At 59.8% G+C, this 12975-nt stretch overlaps 1 protein-coding gene across 1 annotated transcript; it reads right to left on the bottom strand.

Annotated features, from left to right (window-relative positions):
* Positions 1-760: 760 nt before the first annotated feature.
* On the bottom strand, positions 761-9835 carry DLL4 (delta like canonical Notch ligand 4). Its single transcript, XM_080808841.1, has 11 exons — positions 9439-9835; positions 9058-9327; positions 8489-8546; positions 7412-7675; positions 6940-7000; positions 6721-6851; positions 5088-5257; positions 4693-4912; positions 2987-3689; positions 2366-2474; positions 761-1820 (listed from the first exon to the last, which is right to left on the bottom strand). The coding sequence occupies exons 1-11, from the start codon at positions 9502-9504 to the stop codon at positions 1815-1817; spliced, it is 2058 nt and encodes a 685-aa protein (XP_080664967.1). The 5' UTR covers positions 9505-9835; the 3' UTR covers positions 761-1814.
* Between the last annotated feature and the right edge of the window lie 3140 nt (positions 9836-12975).

Here is a 12975-nt window from a genome sequence, read left to right as displayed (position 1 = left end):
AGACACGAAGTCAAGACTGAAACTCTCTCATTAGTGCCTCAGCTTAAGAAACCTGGACTCAGGGAAGGCCACCTCCCCGTCCTCCTCCTCTCCCTGCGGTCTTCAATAAACTCCTGCAGCTCTGGGTAGACCAGGTGCCTGGACTCAGTTCTCCTGGCTGGCTGCAAGGAGGACAGACCTAAGGCAAGCCCCCCACGCTGCACCCCCCCCAAGACCAGTGCCCTGCTGGGACTGAGAAAAGAGTAGGTAGGTGCCAGTCTATCAAAAACCCTTCAGTGGCAGGAGGAAGGACCCAGATGTTATTCTGGTTTGGAGACCCCATTCTCCAATAAGTGAATCTACTTGAGAAGAGAAACACCAGGAGGATCATCCCTTCCCCCAAACTCCTGTATCCCCCAGGCTGACTAGGGAGCCCCACATTTTTTTCAGGCTTGAGGAAAGAAAGGGGGGATAGATTCAGGTCAGGGGGCATATCCCCCAAGTGATGGTGGGAACATAGGGGGAAACAGGGGGCCACAGCAGCCTCAAGCGAGCAGGCAGGGAAGGCTGGTCTAGGCCTGGGACCAGATGGGTGAGTTGGGGCTCTGTAAGGACTGGAAGGGGACAAGCATCCGGAGCACAGCAGGCCAAGCCCAAGTGTGTGCCCAGGGTCCTGGCGGTTCTGGCAGAGCAGGGGGCAGCACTAGGAGATGGAGAGTCAGAGAGGATAGAGAGAGCATTCATTCCCCTTCTGCCATCACAAACACAGGACCCAAGAAGTAATAAACTCCTGTACACATCTGTTCCATATTATAAATACACATTATATACAAAATAATGTTATAAAATGTAGAAAGGTCAGTGCTTCTGATTCTTAAATTACTGAAATACTAGACTCCAAAATAAACTACAAAAAAAAATAAAATAAAAACTCATATTATTGATTTCTGAAGATCGGCTTCAAGGGTGGTCTGGGGGGCAGTAGTGGGTGTGGGCAAAGCCCAGGCTCGAGGCTGTAGGAATGGTTCGAGGGAGGCAAGGGCCTGGGTCTCAACGGCACCTCCTTTTTCCCTCACTGGAATTTCCAGCATCACTGCCCTGAGCTTCCCAGTTAGGCCTGGCTCCCCTGGCAGGCCCTTCACCTGTGTGCTCATGGGAACGCAGAGGCACCCCAGGCCAGAGGCTGGGGGAGCCAGGTAAGGCTTACCAACAGCCTTGCCCAGAGGGCTGAGGCCAGGGAGCAGCTGGAGGGGTGTTATGAGCAAGGCCCACGTGTAGTAGTTGAAGGCACCGGGCGGAAAGGTCTTCCGCTTCCGGCGCTCACCTCACCTGCAGGGCAGCTCCTGCCAAGAGCTGCACCCGATGGTATCCAGGCCCACAGATGGCCCCGCTCATACTGGCCTCCTTTCTGATTTGGACCCAGCTGTTGCAGTGGGGCCTGGGCCAAAGGCACTTTTGGAAACACAGATGCCAGTGGAGGCCACACCAGCTCCAGGCCCCATAGGGCCATTGCTGCTCCCTCTGGAAAACAGGCCAGATCCCCAGAGGGGCCCTCTGAAGGCCACGGCTGGCAGGGCGGGTTCCCGTGGCACCTCTCCTCTGTTCCCTGGGCCAGCGCGGCCACCAGTCTGATGCCAGACAGACACCCAGAGGCATGGAAGGGTACTGCATCTCTTGGCAAGTTCACAGTCTGTCCAGGTCATGCCATTCCCTCTTCCTCCTGAGAGCAGCACGTTGCATATTAAAAATGTCCCATCCAGGATGCAATGTAAACAATGCAGAAGGAAGATCCAGCTGCTGGGGCCGAGCTGGGTTGTCCTGGGAAGGCTCCTGCCTTATACCTGGAGAGAACGTGGAAAACAGGGAAGTCGGTTACCCTGGAGGACAAGAACTCCCTCCTCCATGGTGGCCCCGGGACCTCCCTGGAGAAGCAGGTGGGGCAAAGGGAGGGTGGGACAGCCCTCCCCAGACTTAGGCCCTGATACATGCACAAGCCTGGGAGCCTGTGTTCGTGCAGCAGGCCAATGGAGGAAGCAGCAGGAAGGGGCAGCAGAGGCACAAGGCAACCACTCTCGCCCCCTACCCCAGCAGCTGGGAAGCAGTGCCAGGGAGCTGGCCAGATGCCACGGCCACGCAGCCCAGTGGTAACACAGCGGGAAGGGCTAGGCCCAGCTCACCGCCCCCCCCCCCCACGGCTCCTGTTTCACATCCTCGGCAGCAACAGGGCCAGCAGGGACCCAAGAGCCCCTGAACCTGGCCCGCCAAGGAGGGGTTCTGACCCACCCTTCAGAAGCGGGCCCCTGGGCTTTAAAGTCACCAGGCTACTTTCCCATTCCTGGATGGTGGAAGGAGACATGCTGGAAGGGAAGGTGAGCTCAGCACTCACCTCCGTGGCAATGACACATTCGTTCCTCTCTTCTGATATCAAACACACAGACTGGTACATGGAATCCCTGGGGGAGCATATCGCTGATATCCGACACTCTGGCTTTTCACTGCGGGAACACAAGACAGGCCGGTGAGGGAGGGACAGGGGGAAGAGCTGGGTGGGGGGCAGGTGGGGTGCTAACCCTGACCCTGGAGAGCCAAAGGGCATGGGCTCTGAGAGAAGACACAGGGACTGGGGATGCCCAAGACTAGCCTGGGGGACAGTGAGGAATAGGCCCCCAAGAGAGCCACAGGACCCCCAACCTTACCAGGGTCTCAGGCCTGGAAAAAGCCAGCATTGCTCCTCCAGGCAAGCTGTCCCATGGAAAGATGGGAGTCAGAAGAGAGACACCCCCCCCCCCCCCCGCCATGTGGTCCCTTGACATTTGTGAATGAATGAAAGAATGAATGAGAAGGAGGGACGAAGGATCCCTGGCCAAAATCTTGTCACAGGAGACTCCTGTCAGCACTGAGAAACTAGTCAAGGGCCTGGTGCCAGCCTTCCACCTGTCCTGGGGGAGCCTGGGGAGTACCGTGCAGGGCCCTGTGGCCAGGCCCAGGGCGTCCCAGTGCTGCTCACCTGTGTAACCGCAGTGGCGCCTTCTCCCCTAAGCTCTTCTCACTGTGGGGGTACTTTCCCAGCATGGTCCCTCGCCCCAGAGCCCCTGGGGCCAGATTATAGTCCAGCGTGTGGTTCTGCTGTTTGCCACAGTTGGACTTTTCCAAGCCACAGTCCACTTCCAGCTCCTTCTTCTGGTTTGTATTCTTGAGCTGGGCAGCAGGGATCAGGTTGTCCTTCTGGAAGTCCGACAAGTTGTTCATGGCCTCCCTGCTGCCGTCGTCAGGCCGCCGGAGCCGCAGCTGCCGCACAGCCACCGTCACCATGCCCAGCAACACCAGCACCACCACCAGGCCCACACCCAGAGAGACAGCCACCCAGGGGAAGCTGGGCGGCATGCTCACAGGGAACTCGCAGCGGCTGCCCACAAAGCCATAGGGACAGTTGCAGACGAAGCTGTCCTCGGAGAGGCCAGGGTAGCAGGTGGCCCCGTTGAAGCAGGGTCCCGAGGTACAGGCGTCGACATGTATCCGCACCTCGCAGCGCCGGCCAGAGAAGCCAGCAGCACAGGTGCACACAAGCCCATTCTCCAGCTCGTGGCAGGTGCCGCCATGGGCGCAAGGGTTGCGGGCACAGTCGCTGAGGTGGAGTTCACAGTGGGGGCCTGTGAACCCAGGACGGCAGCGGCACACGCGGTTGGGACCACGGTTCAGGCACTGGCCCCCTGTGGGTACACACGGGTCCTGAGTGAGCAATCGCCTGGGAGTCCCCCCAGGGGGAGCGCCCCAGCCCAGATCCCACCACGAAGAGTGCTGTACCAGGAATCGGAAGATCTGGGCCCCGAATTCTTCAGTGAGCTCACATATAAAAACCACTAGCATCTTACAGAGCTGGAATCGGACAGCTCTGTTTGGGTTCTCTCTCCAGCTGAAGGTGACCTGGCACCTGTCGCTGTGCCTTATTTGAAGCCTCAGTTTCCTCCCTTGTTAAATTAGAGTATAACGCTCTCCCCTCCATAAGAGATCTCTGAGGTTTAGGTCGGATAATGCAGGAAGGCAGGAGCCCCTGCCTGGTATATAGTAGATGCTCAAATAAATGTAATTATCAGTTAACAAAGTTAACAGAGTGATTAGCTGGAGAACAGGCTCCATCTCTGCCCTTCCCACCCCTCTCCAGCTCCTGGGGCTTCTCTCCTGCACAGTGCTGTCTGCCTGGCTCATAGAGGGTCATCAGGAGGCCAAGGAGACAAAGATAACCAGTGTGCTTCGTGCCCCCCAAAATGCGGAACATTCTAGATGCCTTGTTCCTTGACAGGCTCCACATGGCCAGGGGGTAAGGTGAGGCCTTTCAAAGTCGGGCCTTGACTGTGTCAGCCTCTCACTAGGAGGGGCCCAAGGCTTCATAGGTCCCTCTCCCTAGACCAGGACTTCCTCGGGAGGGTCAGAGGCCACCCCCTCCGGGAGGGGGCTCTGACATCGGACTGAGACATGAAGCTGGGTACGTGCCTCTCCTCCCCCTAAGGCCTGCACCCACTGCCAACCTGCTCTTCTTCCAAAGCCACCAGCTGATGATGCCAGCCCCTCACCACCCAGAGTGGGTTGGGACCATCTCAGCCTGCCCAGAGGGACAGACCTGGCTTCTCTCTGCTCCTGACTCTCCCTCCCCAGAAGGCTCTCTGAGTCCTAAGCCTGCCCCCCAACCCGGGTTAACAAGGCCACGAGACTCACCATTGGCACACGGGTTGCTGGCACACCTGTCCACTTTTTTCTCACAGTTGGAGCCCATAAAGTTGGGGGGGCACTCACAGGCATAGCTGGCCCCCTGGCTGCGCTCCCGGCAGGAACCCCCATTGAAGCAGGGGGAGTCAGCACAGCTCAGTGTACTGTGCTCACAGTGCAGGCCATAGTAGCCCGGGGCACACAGGCAACGGTAGCCATCCTCCTGGTCCTGGAGAGAGACCAGAAAGAGGCGCGAGTCAGACCCGGGGGGTGGGGGGCAACAATGCATGGCTTGGGACCAGACCCCCCCCCACCCACAATGCCATGGCTGCACCTCCACTGGCCCCCCTGGGTGGGGGCCCCCAGGCTCTATCTGGCCAGACCTCTATGGGCCCGAGTCTCACCTTACAGCTGCCCCCATTGCGACAGGGGTTGCTGTCACACTCGCTGAGCTCCAGCTCGCAGTCCACGCCAGTGTAGCCTGGGCGGCAGGTGCAGGTGTAGCTCCGCTGTCCGCTGTTGGAGCACGTCGCCCCGTTCTTGCAGGGGGAGTGGTGGGTGCAGTAATTGAGATCTGCCGAGACAGGGACCAGCCAGCTGAGTGGGGCTGTAGAATGGTCCCCACCTCCAGGCTCCTCATAGTGCAAGTTCACCATCCGTGTGCGCCCCAGAGGCTTCAGCCCAAAGTTGTCCTGGTCCATACCCTTCTTCCTTGACCCACATCTGACCTGGGCAACCCACCCAAGTTTTAAAAAAAAAAATACAGTTGGACAACTGCCTGCTAGGTAAGCTCCCAGCCACTGGCCACCAGGGTAGAAGGAAGGGAAGGAGGAGGAGAGGATGTCAAGGCCCCATGTGGAGGAGGAAGTCAGAAAAGGCTTCATGGAGGAGGGGCAGCTGAGATAAGCCTAGAAGGAGGGATAAAATGTTAACAGGTGGAAATGATAGGGACGAGGTAAAAGCCACCTTAAGTAGTGACCAGGCATTTTTTCAAGGGAAATGCATTGCAAGAGTATTTTGAAATATAAGTATTTGTTTTCTCATTTGGGAAGGACAGGGAGGGAGCAAATACAGAGCAAATACAGAAACTGGAAGGGCTGTGTTTGCCTATGATGAGTATATGACTGTGTTACCTGGGAGCTAATGTAGGGAGAAGAAAGAGTGGGCAGCAACAGGTGTGTACATGTGTTTGGGGTAGGGTAGAGAAAGCAACACACACACACACACACACACACACACACACACACACACACAGAATACAGGGGCTGTTGAATTCCAAGCCCCTTGTTGCCAGAAAGTCAGGGCCCAGGCAAGTTCTTTATAGCCTGGCAAGCCCCCTGCCCACTTCCGAGGCTTGTGCTGGTGTGTCTATGGCAACAGCCACCCTCTTTGACCCTGAAAATGGGAGACACGCTGCAGCTGGCTACAGGATGACGGAGCAGAGGCTCCCTCCTGCATGGCTGGAGCTGGCCGACCCCCGCTGGAAGAGTGACCAGCCTGCCCTCCCAAAACCAGAAACAGACTGTAGGCCAAGGCAGCTGGCTGGCAAGCGCCGCTGGGGAGGAACAAGGGAGGCTGTTTCTGCCCCACACCAAGAAGTCGGTTAGATGCCACTCCGCCCAGGGGCGCAGCTCGCCCACAGTCTCAGGGCAGCTGCTGGGCACACCCCACCAGACAGCTGTGTAGGGAGAGCTGCTCAAACAGCCCCGGGCAGGTAAGCAAACACTTAGGGGGTTAATAGGTAACTACAAGGTAGAAGGAGGAACGGAGCCCAGCATCTCTCCTCCCGGGCCTCGCTGGAATTGGAGCACAACCTGCAACTGCTCCTGCTTCCTGGCTTCTCTAGGCACCCTGAGCAAGAAGGACCCACCATCTCATTCTAGACCAATGTAAGGCTCCTTAAAAGCCCCAAGCTCTTTGAAGGATAATGGGATAAGCCAACTGGGCAGTCATCCAGTAAGAAGGGCAAGCGCTCTGGTTCCCACCCCCTGCCCACCTCTCCCAGCCCCTCTGCGCCCTCTCTCTGCCCTGACTCACCTTGGTCGCAGAAGAGGCCGCCCCAGCCCTCATCGCAGGTGCACTGCCATGGGATGCTGCAGGTGCCATGGCGACAGCCATTGTGGGGAATGCATTCGTCGCAGAGTCGGCCCTGCCAGCCTGGGCGGCAGCTGTTGAGCAAAAGGGAGGCTGAGGGTGAGGTGAGGGCTTAGCTGGGGGGCTGGCTCCCTCCTCGCCCACTTCCTGTCCCCTACTCACATGCACTCTGCTGGCTTGCTGCAGTAGCCGTTCTGTTCGTGACAGCCAGAAAGACAGACCGCTGAGGAAAGAAAACAGAGCCCAGTGAGGTCAGAATGTTAAGGACTCTGCAGCCCCCTCTCCCTCTCCTGGCCCTGGGGGCGCCCCCAGCTCTCCTGGTCTCATTTCCCTCTCCTGGCCTCCCAGAGGGGCCGCAGGTGTTATTAAGGGCAACAGTGGCACAGGGAAGGAGAATCCAGGCTGGATGGAAGGCAATAAGGGGGTCCCTGTGGGCTCTGGCAAGATGGGGAGGAGCATTAAGAAGAGACAGATCAGAGTCCACGCCTATCCTAAGCATCCCCACCTGTTCCTGAAGCCCAGCTAGTGGGCAGCCCGGACCTGTTCTGTGAGGGAGGTAGGCTGTGGCGGAAAAGAGGCCACTGTGTTGGCTCCGGGGGACCCCTGCCAGGGAGGTGGGAGCTTGGCTGCTTACGCTCTTCGCAGTACTCCCCAGTCCAGCCGGGGAGACAGGACAGGCTGCCATCTGGTTGGCACACGTAGTGGCCGAAGTGGTCATTGCGCTTCTTGCACAGGCGTGAGCAGCTGTCCCCATAGTAGTTGTCACTGCAGATGACCCGGTAAGAGTAGCGCAGCCTCGTTGGGGGGCTGGTCTGCTCATCCAGTAACCAGTTCTTGCCCACAGCTAGGGAGCCCTGGATGGCGATCTTGCTGATGAGCGCGTCGGGTGGCAAGGCCTCTGAAGGGGCAGAGGGCCAGGTCAAGGAAGGGCAGCCAGTCCCGAGAATGCCAGCAACTGCTGGATCAAACCAGCTGTTCAGATGATCCCCAGCAAGCACAGGCCAGAGGAACCCAAATGTCCCACTGCTTAGCTGCCATCTGTGTGCGTGTGTGTGCACTAGCTGAAGGCCTGATATCATTCAGAAAGGGGCCAACAGAAGAATGTTAAAATGTTCTCCAGTGTTCTGGAGGCAGATAAACCAGGAAAGAGGAAAAGAGGTCAAAATGGAGAAGAAAAAAAGGGGCAAAGAGAGAGAGAAGGAAGGAGGGAGAGATGGAGGAAGAAAAAGGAAAGAAAAAAGGACCCTGGGGGCAAAGGGTCCTCTGGTGCCCATTCACGGATTCTGCCCTTAGAGATGGGCAATGCTTTTCTTTTTCCTTTTCAAAGTGAGAATTGTTGTGCTGCTGAAATATCCTTTTCCTCTGTGTCAGAACAACATCCCAAAGCCATTATTCCCTTTCCAAAGGAGCGGAATTCGAGAAAGGTGTAAAATACAGGAAGGGGCCCGTCAGCGGCGCTGGCAGCTTCGGCCTTTCTCACCGCCGTGCTCCCCGCGTTCCCACGCCAAAAATAACCCGCAGGAAACGCAATTGTGCTCAGAGTCCAGGCAGCGAGCGGAATCCGAGCGTCCAGCGCGGGGCGCAGCTCCAGGCAGAGCTTAGTGTCCTGCCCCCCTCACCCCCCACCCCGCACTTCCCCCGCCTATCACAGGTTAACTCTTTCGGCGCTGCGCCGTGTCGCCCCCCTGTGGCGGCCGAGCGAGCTACTCACCTGGCCGCAGGTCGTCTCCTGGCGCGTGCCAAGCTTCTATGATGAGTGAGAAGGTACCCTGGAGGCCAAAGGAGGGGGCGGGGGAAGACAGAGAGAGAGATGAGTAGGGGCGGGGGAGGTGGAGGTGCCTCGCTGCAGCGGGTTTAATTAATCTAATTGCAGGATACTGTTACAGCTCCCGGGTCAACATAACGGGTCTGTGCGCAGCATCACGCGGGCGGGGAAGGTGAGCGGAGAACCCCGAGTAGGAGGGTTGAGAAATGGGAGCATGTTAGCTAAAGTCATTCGAAGGTGGGTGACGCGCCGGTGCAGTAGCTGATGAAAATCATATCCCAAGAGTTGGGAGAAGAGAGGGCATAGGACTGGGAAGAGGGAGACCGGTGAGAGCCTTCCTGAGGATGAGGTCCCAGGGGAGAGTCAGAAGAAAGTATCAAAAGAGAGCGCCCTTGGTTTTTTGTTTGTTTGTTTGTTTGGTTTAGTTGGAAGCGAGGAAATGGGGGGGGGCTTTGGTCCCAGGGAGCCCCCTTCTCGTCTTTCGCGACCTCCCAGTGCACCCGGGCTGTGCTCACCGGCCAGGTGAAATTGAAAGGCAGCTGGAGAGGGTTGCGTCCCCCGCCACTACTATCGTCCCCGACGGCGAAGGAGTTGGTGCCCAACACAGGCGTAGAGACGCTGCCGAAGGTGCAGGGCCCGGGCGACAAGACCGCCTGGAAGTGCTTAAGGCAGACGCGGAAGAAGGTCCTGCAGCCGGGTTCGCACGGCCGCCCGCTGGCCAGTACGCCACGCTCGTTGGCAAACTCCTGCAGCTGCAGCTGGAAGACTCCGGAGCAGGCTGCGCGCTATTGCACAGGGACCGAGGGAAGGAAGGAGGGGAGCGGTCAGCTCGGCAGACGCCCGGGGCTCAGGCTCCGGGCGCGGCGGGAAGGGGTGGAGGGGGCGCGGGACGTTACCTGCTGCCAAAGTGCCACCAGCAGCAGTAGCGCCCAGCGAGAGGCGCTACGGGACGCGGCTGCCATCCCCTGGAGCGTCGCTCTCTCCCCGCGCCCGCCCTGTAGCTGGCTTCGTTCGGGACGCCGCTTGCCCCCGCGTCTATACGCCGGAGGGGTCCCTGAAAAGCCAGGCTCTTCTGGGGCTTTCCTCTCTCGCTTCGCCTTCTCGCTAGTTCTGCTCCAACTGCAGCCGTAGGTAATCCAGGTGAGGGCGGCTGGGTGGCGGCCGGGCTGAGGACTTGTCCTCGGGCTGATAGTGGAGCTGCAAGCGGGCTAGTGCTGGGTACACTGCACTGAGGCGGCTGGAGCTGCGGCTCTTGGCCTCGTGTTCCCAGCTCGCGCTCTGCGCCGCTACTGAAACCTGCGCGCTCGGGAGACTGCCTTATATATATTGGCTCGTCTCTTCGCCGCCTGTCACTCAGAACCCATGGTCACTCTCCCCTCCCCTCCCGGCCTCTAGCGCTCCAGCCCCAGCAGGGCCTGGAGGGGGCCTCCGCCCCCGCCATCCCCCATCCCCGCCAGCCAGTCACGCACAGGTCCCCGCCCCTCCGTGCCGCTCTCAGCCCCTGGGTCCCCTAACACTGCGCGTGCCAAGGTAACCAGTTCTCCGCGGCGGAGGGGTTAAGGTCCGAGACCCCGCTGTGAGAGGGGGTGGAGGAGGGCCTGGGGGAATGGGGCGGGAGGTGAGCGAGTGGTTCCCGGATGGTCGTGGAGGCGGAGACACTGGGGAGTCCCCGTGGGCGGTCCGTCCGCAGCCGGAGCTAGTTACCTTCAGCCTTCGAGCAGGTAAAAAGAACTTAAGCTCGGAAAGCGAAAGCAGGGTCGAAGGACTCGGATCGCCTTCTTCCCCGAGCCCTGGAAGCTGTCGCCACCTCAGTCCCCAACCTGTGAGCTCCCACCCACTTCGCGTCCCCCGCACAACAGAGAAGCCAGTGGACGCTTTAACCTCTCTGTGGCCACACCGAGCAAGGCGAGGTCCTCGAGTCAAAGACTCGGGGCTCCCGGGGGCTCCCTCCTCCTGGTGGGCGTCTCCCTCCCTAGTTGCGAGGGGCGGGTCCAACTCGTGCCTCTCCCCTCTGCCCCCAGCCTGGGCACGACTCTTGCCAGCCCCTAGACGCGTGGTCGCGGAGACGGGGGAAGGGGGTGTGGTCCCCGAGGTAGGGGAAGGGGGGCGCGTCCTCAGCTGTATGGTAATGAGGGTCTGGCCCCTCCTCTAGCGCCTTCCCTCACCTGGGTTCAGCTTCAGCTCCACTGCTCTCCGTCTCCCCCCACCCCAGCAGCCCCAAGCCCCACCCGCGTCCTGTCGCTCCGTTGGGGCAGGGAGGAACTCTTCTGGCTCCAGCGTTGGCTCAAGCCACTGGAGAGTCCTGATGAGCGGCTGAGGTCCGGCAGACCCGGGTCCTCTCCTCATAGGGGCGAAATGTAGGGTGGAACTGAAAGCGCGCGCACTAGTTTGGGTTTCAGACGGCTGCGACTGTCTCGCCTTCGCGGCTCCCCCGGGTGGCCCCACTTCTCCGAGCGGCTGCAGTGCAGCTGCTTTCCCGGAACCCGCCGTGATCCCCGGAGGCCTTAGACCGGGGAGGGCCGGCTTCTCCCAGTCTCGGGGGGTGCCGGGGATCTCTCTGTCTCTGCGACGCTGAGGGCGGCGGGGGCCCGGTGGCTTCAGCTGTCAGCCCGCCCGCACAGCGGTGGCTGTAGTCGAGCGATAAGATCGGCGCAGGGCGGGAGGGAGCAGGGACGCGGCGCGGGCCCGGGGGAGGCCGTAGCGCGGGGAGGGGCCGGGGGGAGCGAGGCAGTGCAGCACAACAGCTGCCTATGCCTAGCACGGTCTGATTTTTTTGACTTGGGGGTGGTGGAGGATTGGGGGGAAGGATGAGAAACAAGAGGTTGGGAGCGTGGGTTGGGGGAGGGGCGAGATGAGGAGATGGGCTCCGGGGTCCCCCACGCACGGCCACCCCTCCCAGCCACCATCTGGCGCGAGCGGGTTGGCGTGGGGAACCGAGGTGGGGCGGGGGCCGGCAGATGGGCCCAGGCTGCGCTCCAGAGTTAATGTAGGTTATGGGCAGGCGGAGTCCCCAGGCCCGAGGGAGGGGGGCCCAGGGCTTGCCTCCCAGCGATCCTGACTAGTGGGTTCCTCACACTCGCTCCGCCCATACTCTACCTAGACCTGCCTAGGGTGGCAAAGAGTGTCCCTCTCCTCTGAGCTGGCATCCATCCCTACCTAGTTCCTCTGCTTCCACCTCCAAATCCCGGCCTAGGAGTTCATAAAAACTCCCTTCTTTACTAACGCTGGCACTTGCCTGCCTCTCAAGGGAGACATCCAGCCCTCCAGGATGCCTCTTGCTCAATACTCGTAGATCTGGGACACTCTCTACCCCCCTCACACATCCCGACTAATGGGTCCAAAACTACTTTGCAAACAGTTAAGGACCAGACAAAACTATTATTATTCTCAGAGACACAAAATGCAAGGGATCCCAGAGACCTAGAAATCCTTTTTGAGGAGGAAAGGGTTTAATTCTGCTGGCCATCAAAAGGCATTTATGAAGCATCTACTTGCCACGTGGCCTCTGTCCCAGAAGTTCATTATCCTACTAAGATGCCTCCCTCGGACCTGAGTACCCACCCGCACTCCAGTCCACTGGAGTCCCTCTTTGCCCACATTTGCTGAACAAGAGAGGGTCCCACTGCTGGCCCAGAACTGAAATGCAAGTGCCCACAGCTGGGGCTCCTCCCTTTTTCTCCCACTAGAGACCAGAAGAACCCAACATGTGTCCTGGGGGCTGCCAAGAGCAGGAGACTGTGAGGCCGCAGGAGGCTGCAAATCACAGGGGATTTGAACCCATCTGGACATCTGCTGACCTTGCCCCTGTGCAGACGCTCCATGACGCCCTCGAGAGGGAGCGTGGATGCAAGTTTCAACAGCCTGGGACTCCCCTGGACTGACTGAGGGCCCACTGAAAGTCCGCGGGTCCTCATCCTTGCTGGCACCGACAATGTCAGGAGCAGGAGCATGGTCTGGCTTCATGCAAGGCCCACAGTTTCCCATGCAGGGCCTTCTGCTTCTCTTGTCCTCTTCTTCTGGCCCCTGTAGGCAGCCCCCCAGCAGGCAGAACCCTCACCTGGGACCCTAAAGCGCCAAGGTTGTCTTCGAGTTGCGCCTCTAAGCTGACCCCGGGTTTATTGGGGGTACCACGGGGGCCACATAGAGCCTCGGGACCCCTCCCCCGTTGGATAGCCTACTCGCCCCCCACTCCCCTCCCCCCGCCCCCGAGTGGGCGGTGCAGCTCCGAGGCTTCCGGCGTGGTTTCGCCCACCCCCGACTCCGGTTCTTGGCCGGGCAAATTGAAGCCAGGTAGGAGCGCGGCGGAGGCCGGACCGCAGAGCCCGTCGGGCATGTCAGGGGCGGGGGAGCGGGCCCGGCTTGGGCGGGGCGCTTAAGCCTTGAGGGGCGCCGCTGCGGTCGCTGCGGAGAAGGGGCCACGTGCAGGGAGCCGC

Source organism: Martes martes (assembly GCF_963455335.1).
Source record: "Martes martes genome assembly, chromosome: 7".
Classification (NCBI taxonomy): Eukaryota; Metazoa; Chordata; class Mammalia; order Carnivora; family Mustelidae; genus Martes; species Martes martes.
Note: the sequence above shows the minus strand (reverse complement) of the source record. Positions and strands in the feature narration are given on the sequence as shown.

Excerpts from the sequence above, each read along its gene's own strand:
- DLL4 (XM_080808841.1), bottom strand. The coding sequence starts at position 9,504 with ATGGCAGCCGCGTCCCGTAGCGCCTCTCGCTGGGCGCTACTGCTGCTG. Across the intron at positions 7,001-7,411 it reads TGGGGAGTACTGCGAAGAGC|CGGTCTGTCTTTCTGGCTGT; the intron begins GTAAGCAGCCAA and ends TTCTTTCCTCAG. Across the intron at positions 6,852-6,939 it reads AGCAAGCCAGCAGAGTGCAT|CTGCCGCCCAGGCTGGCAGG; the intron begins GTGAGTAGGGGA and ends TTTGCTCAACAG.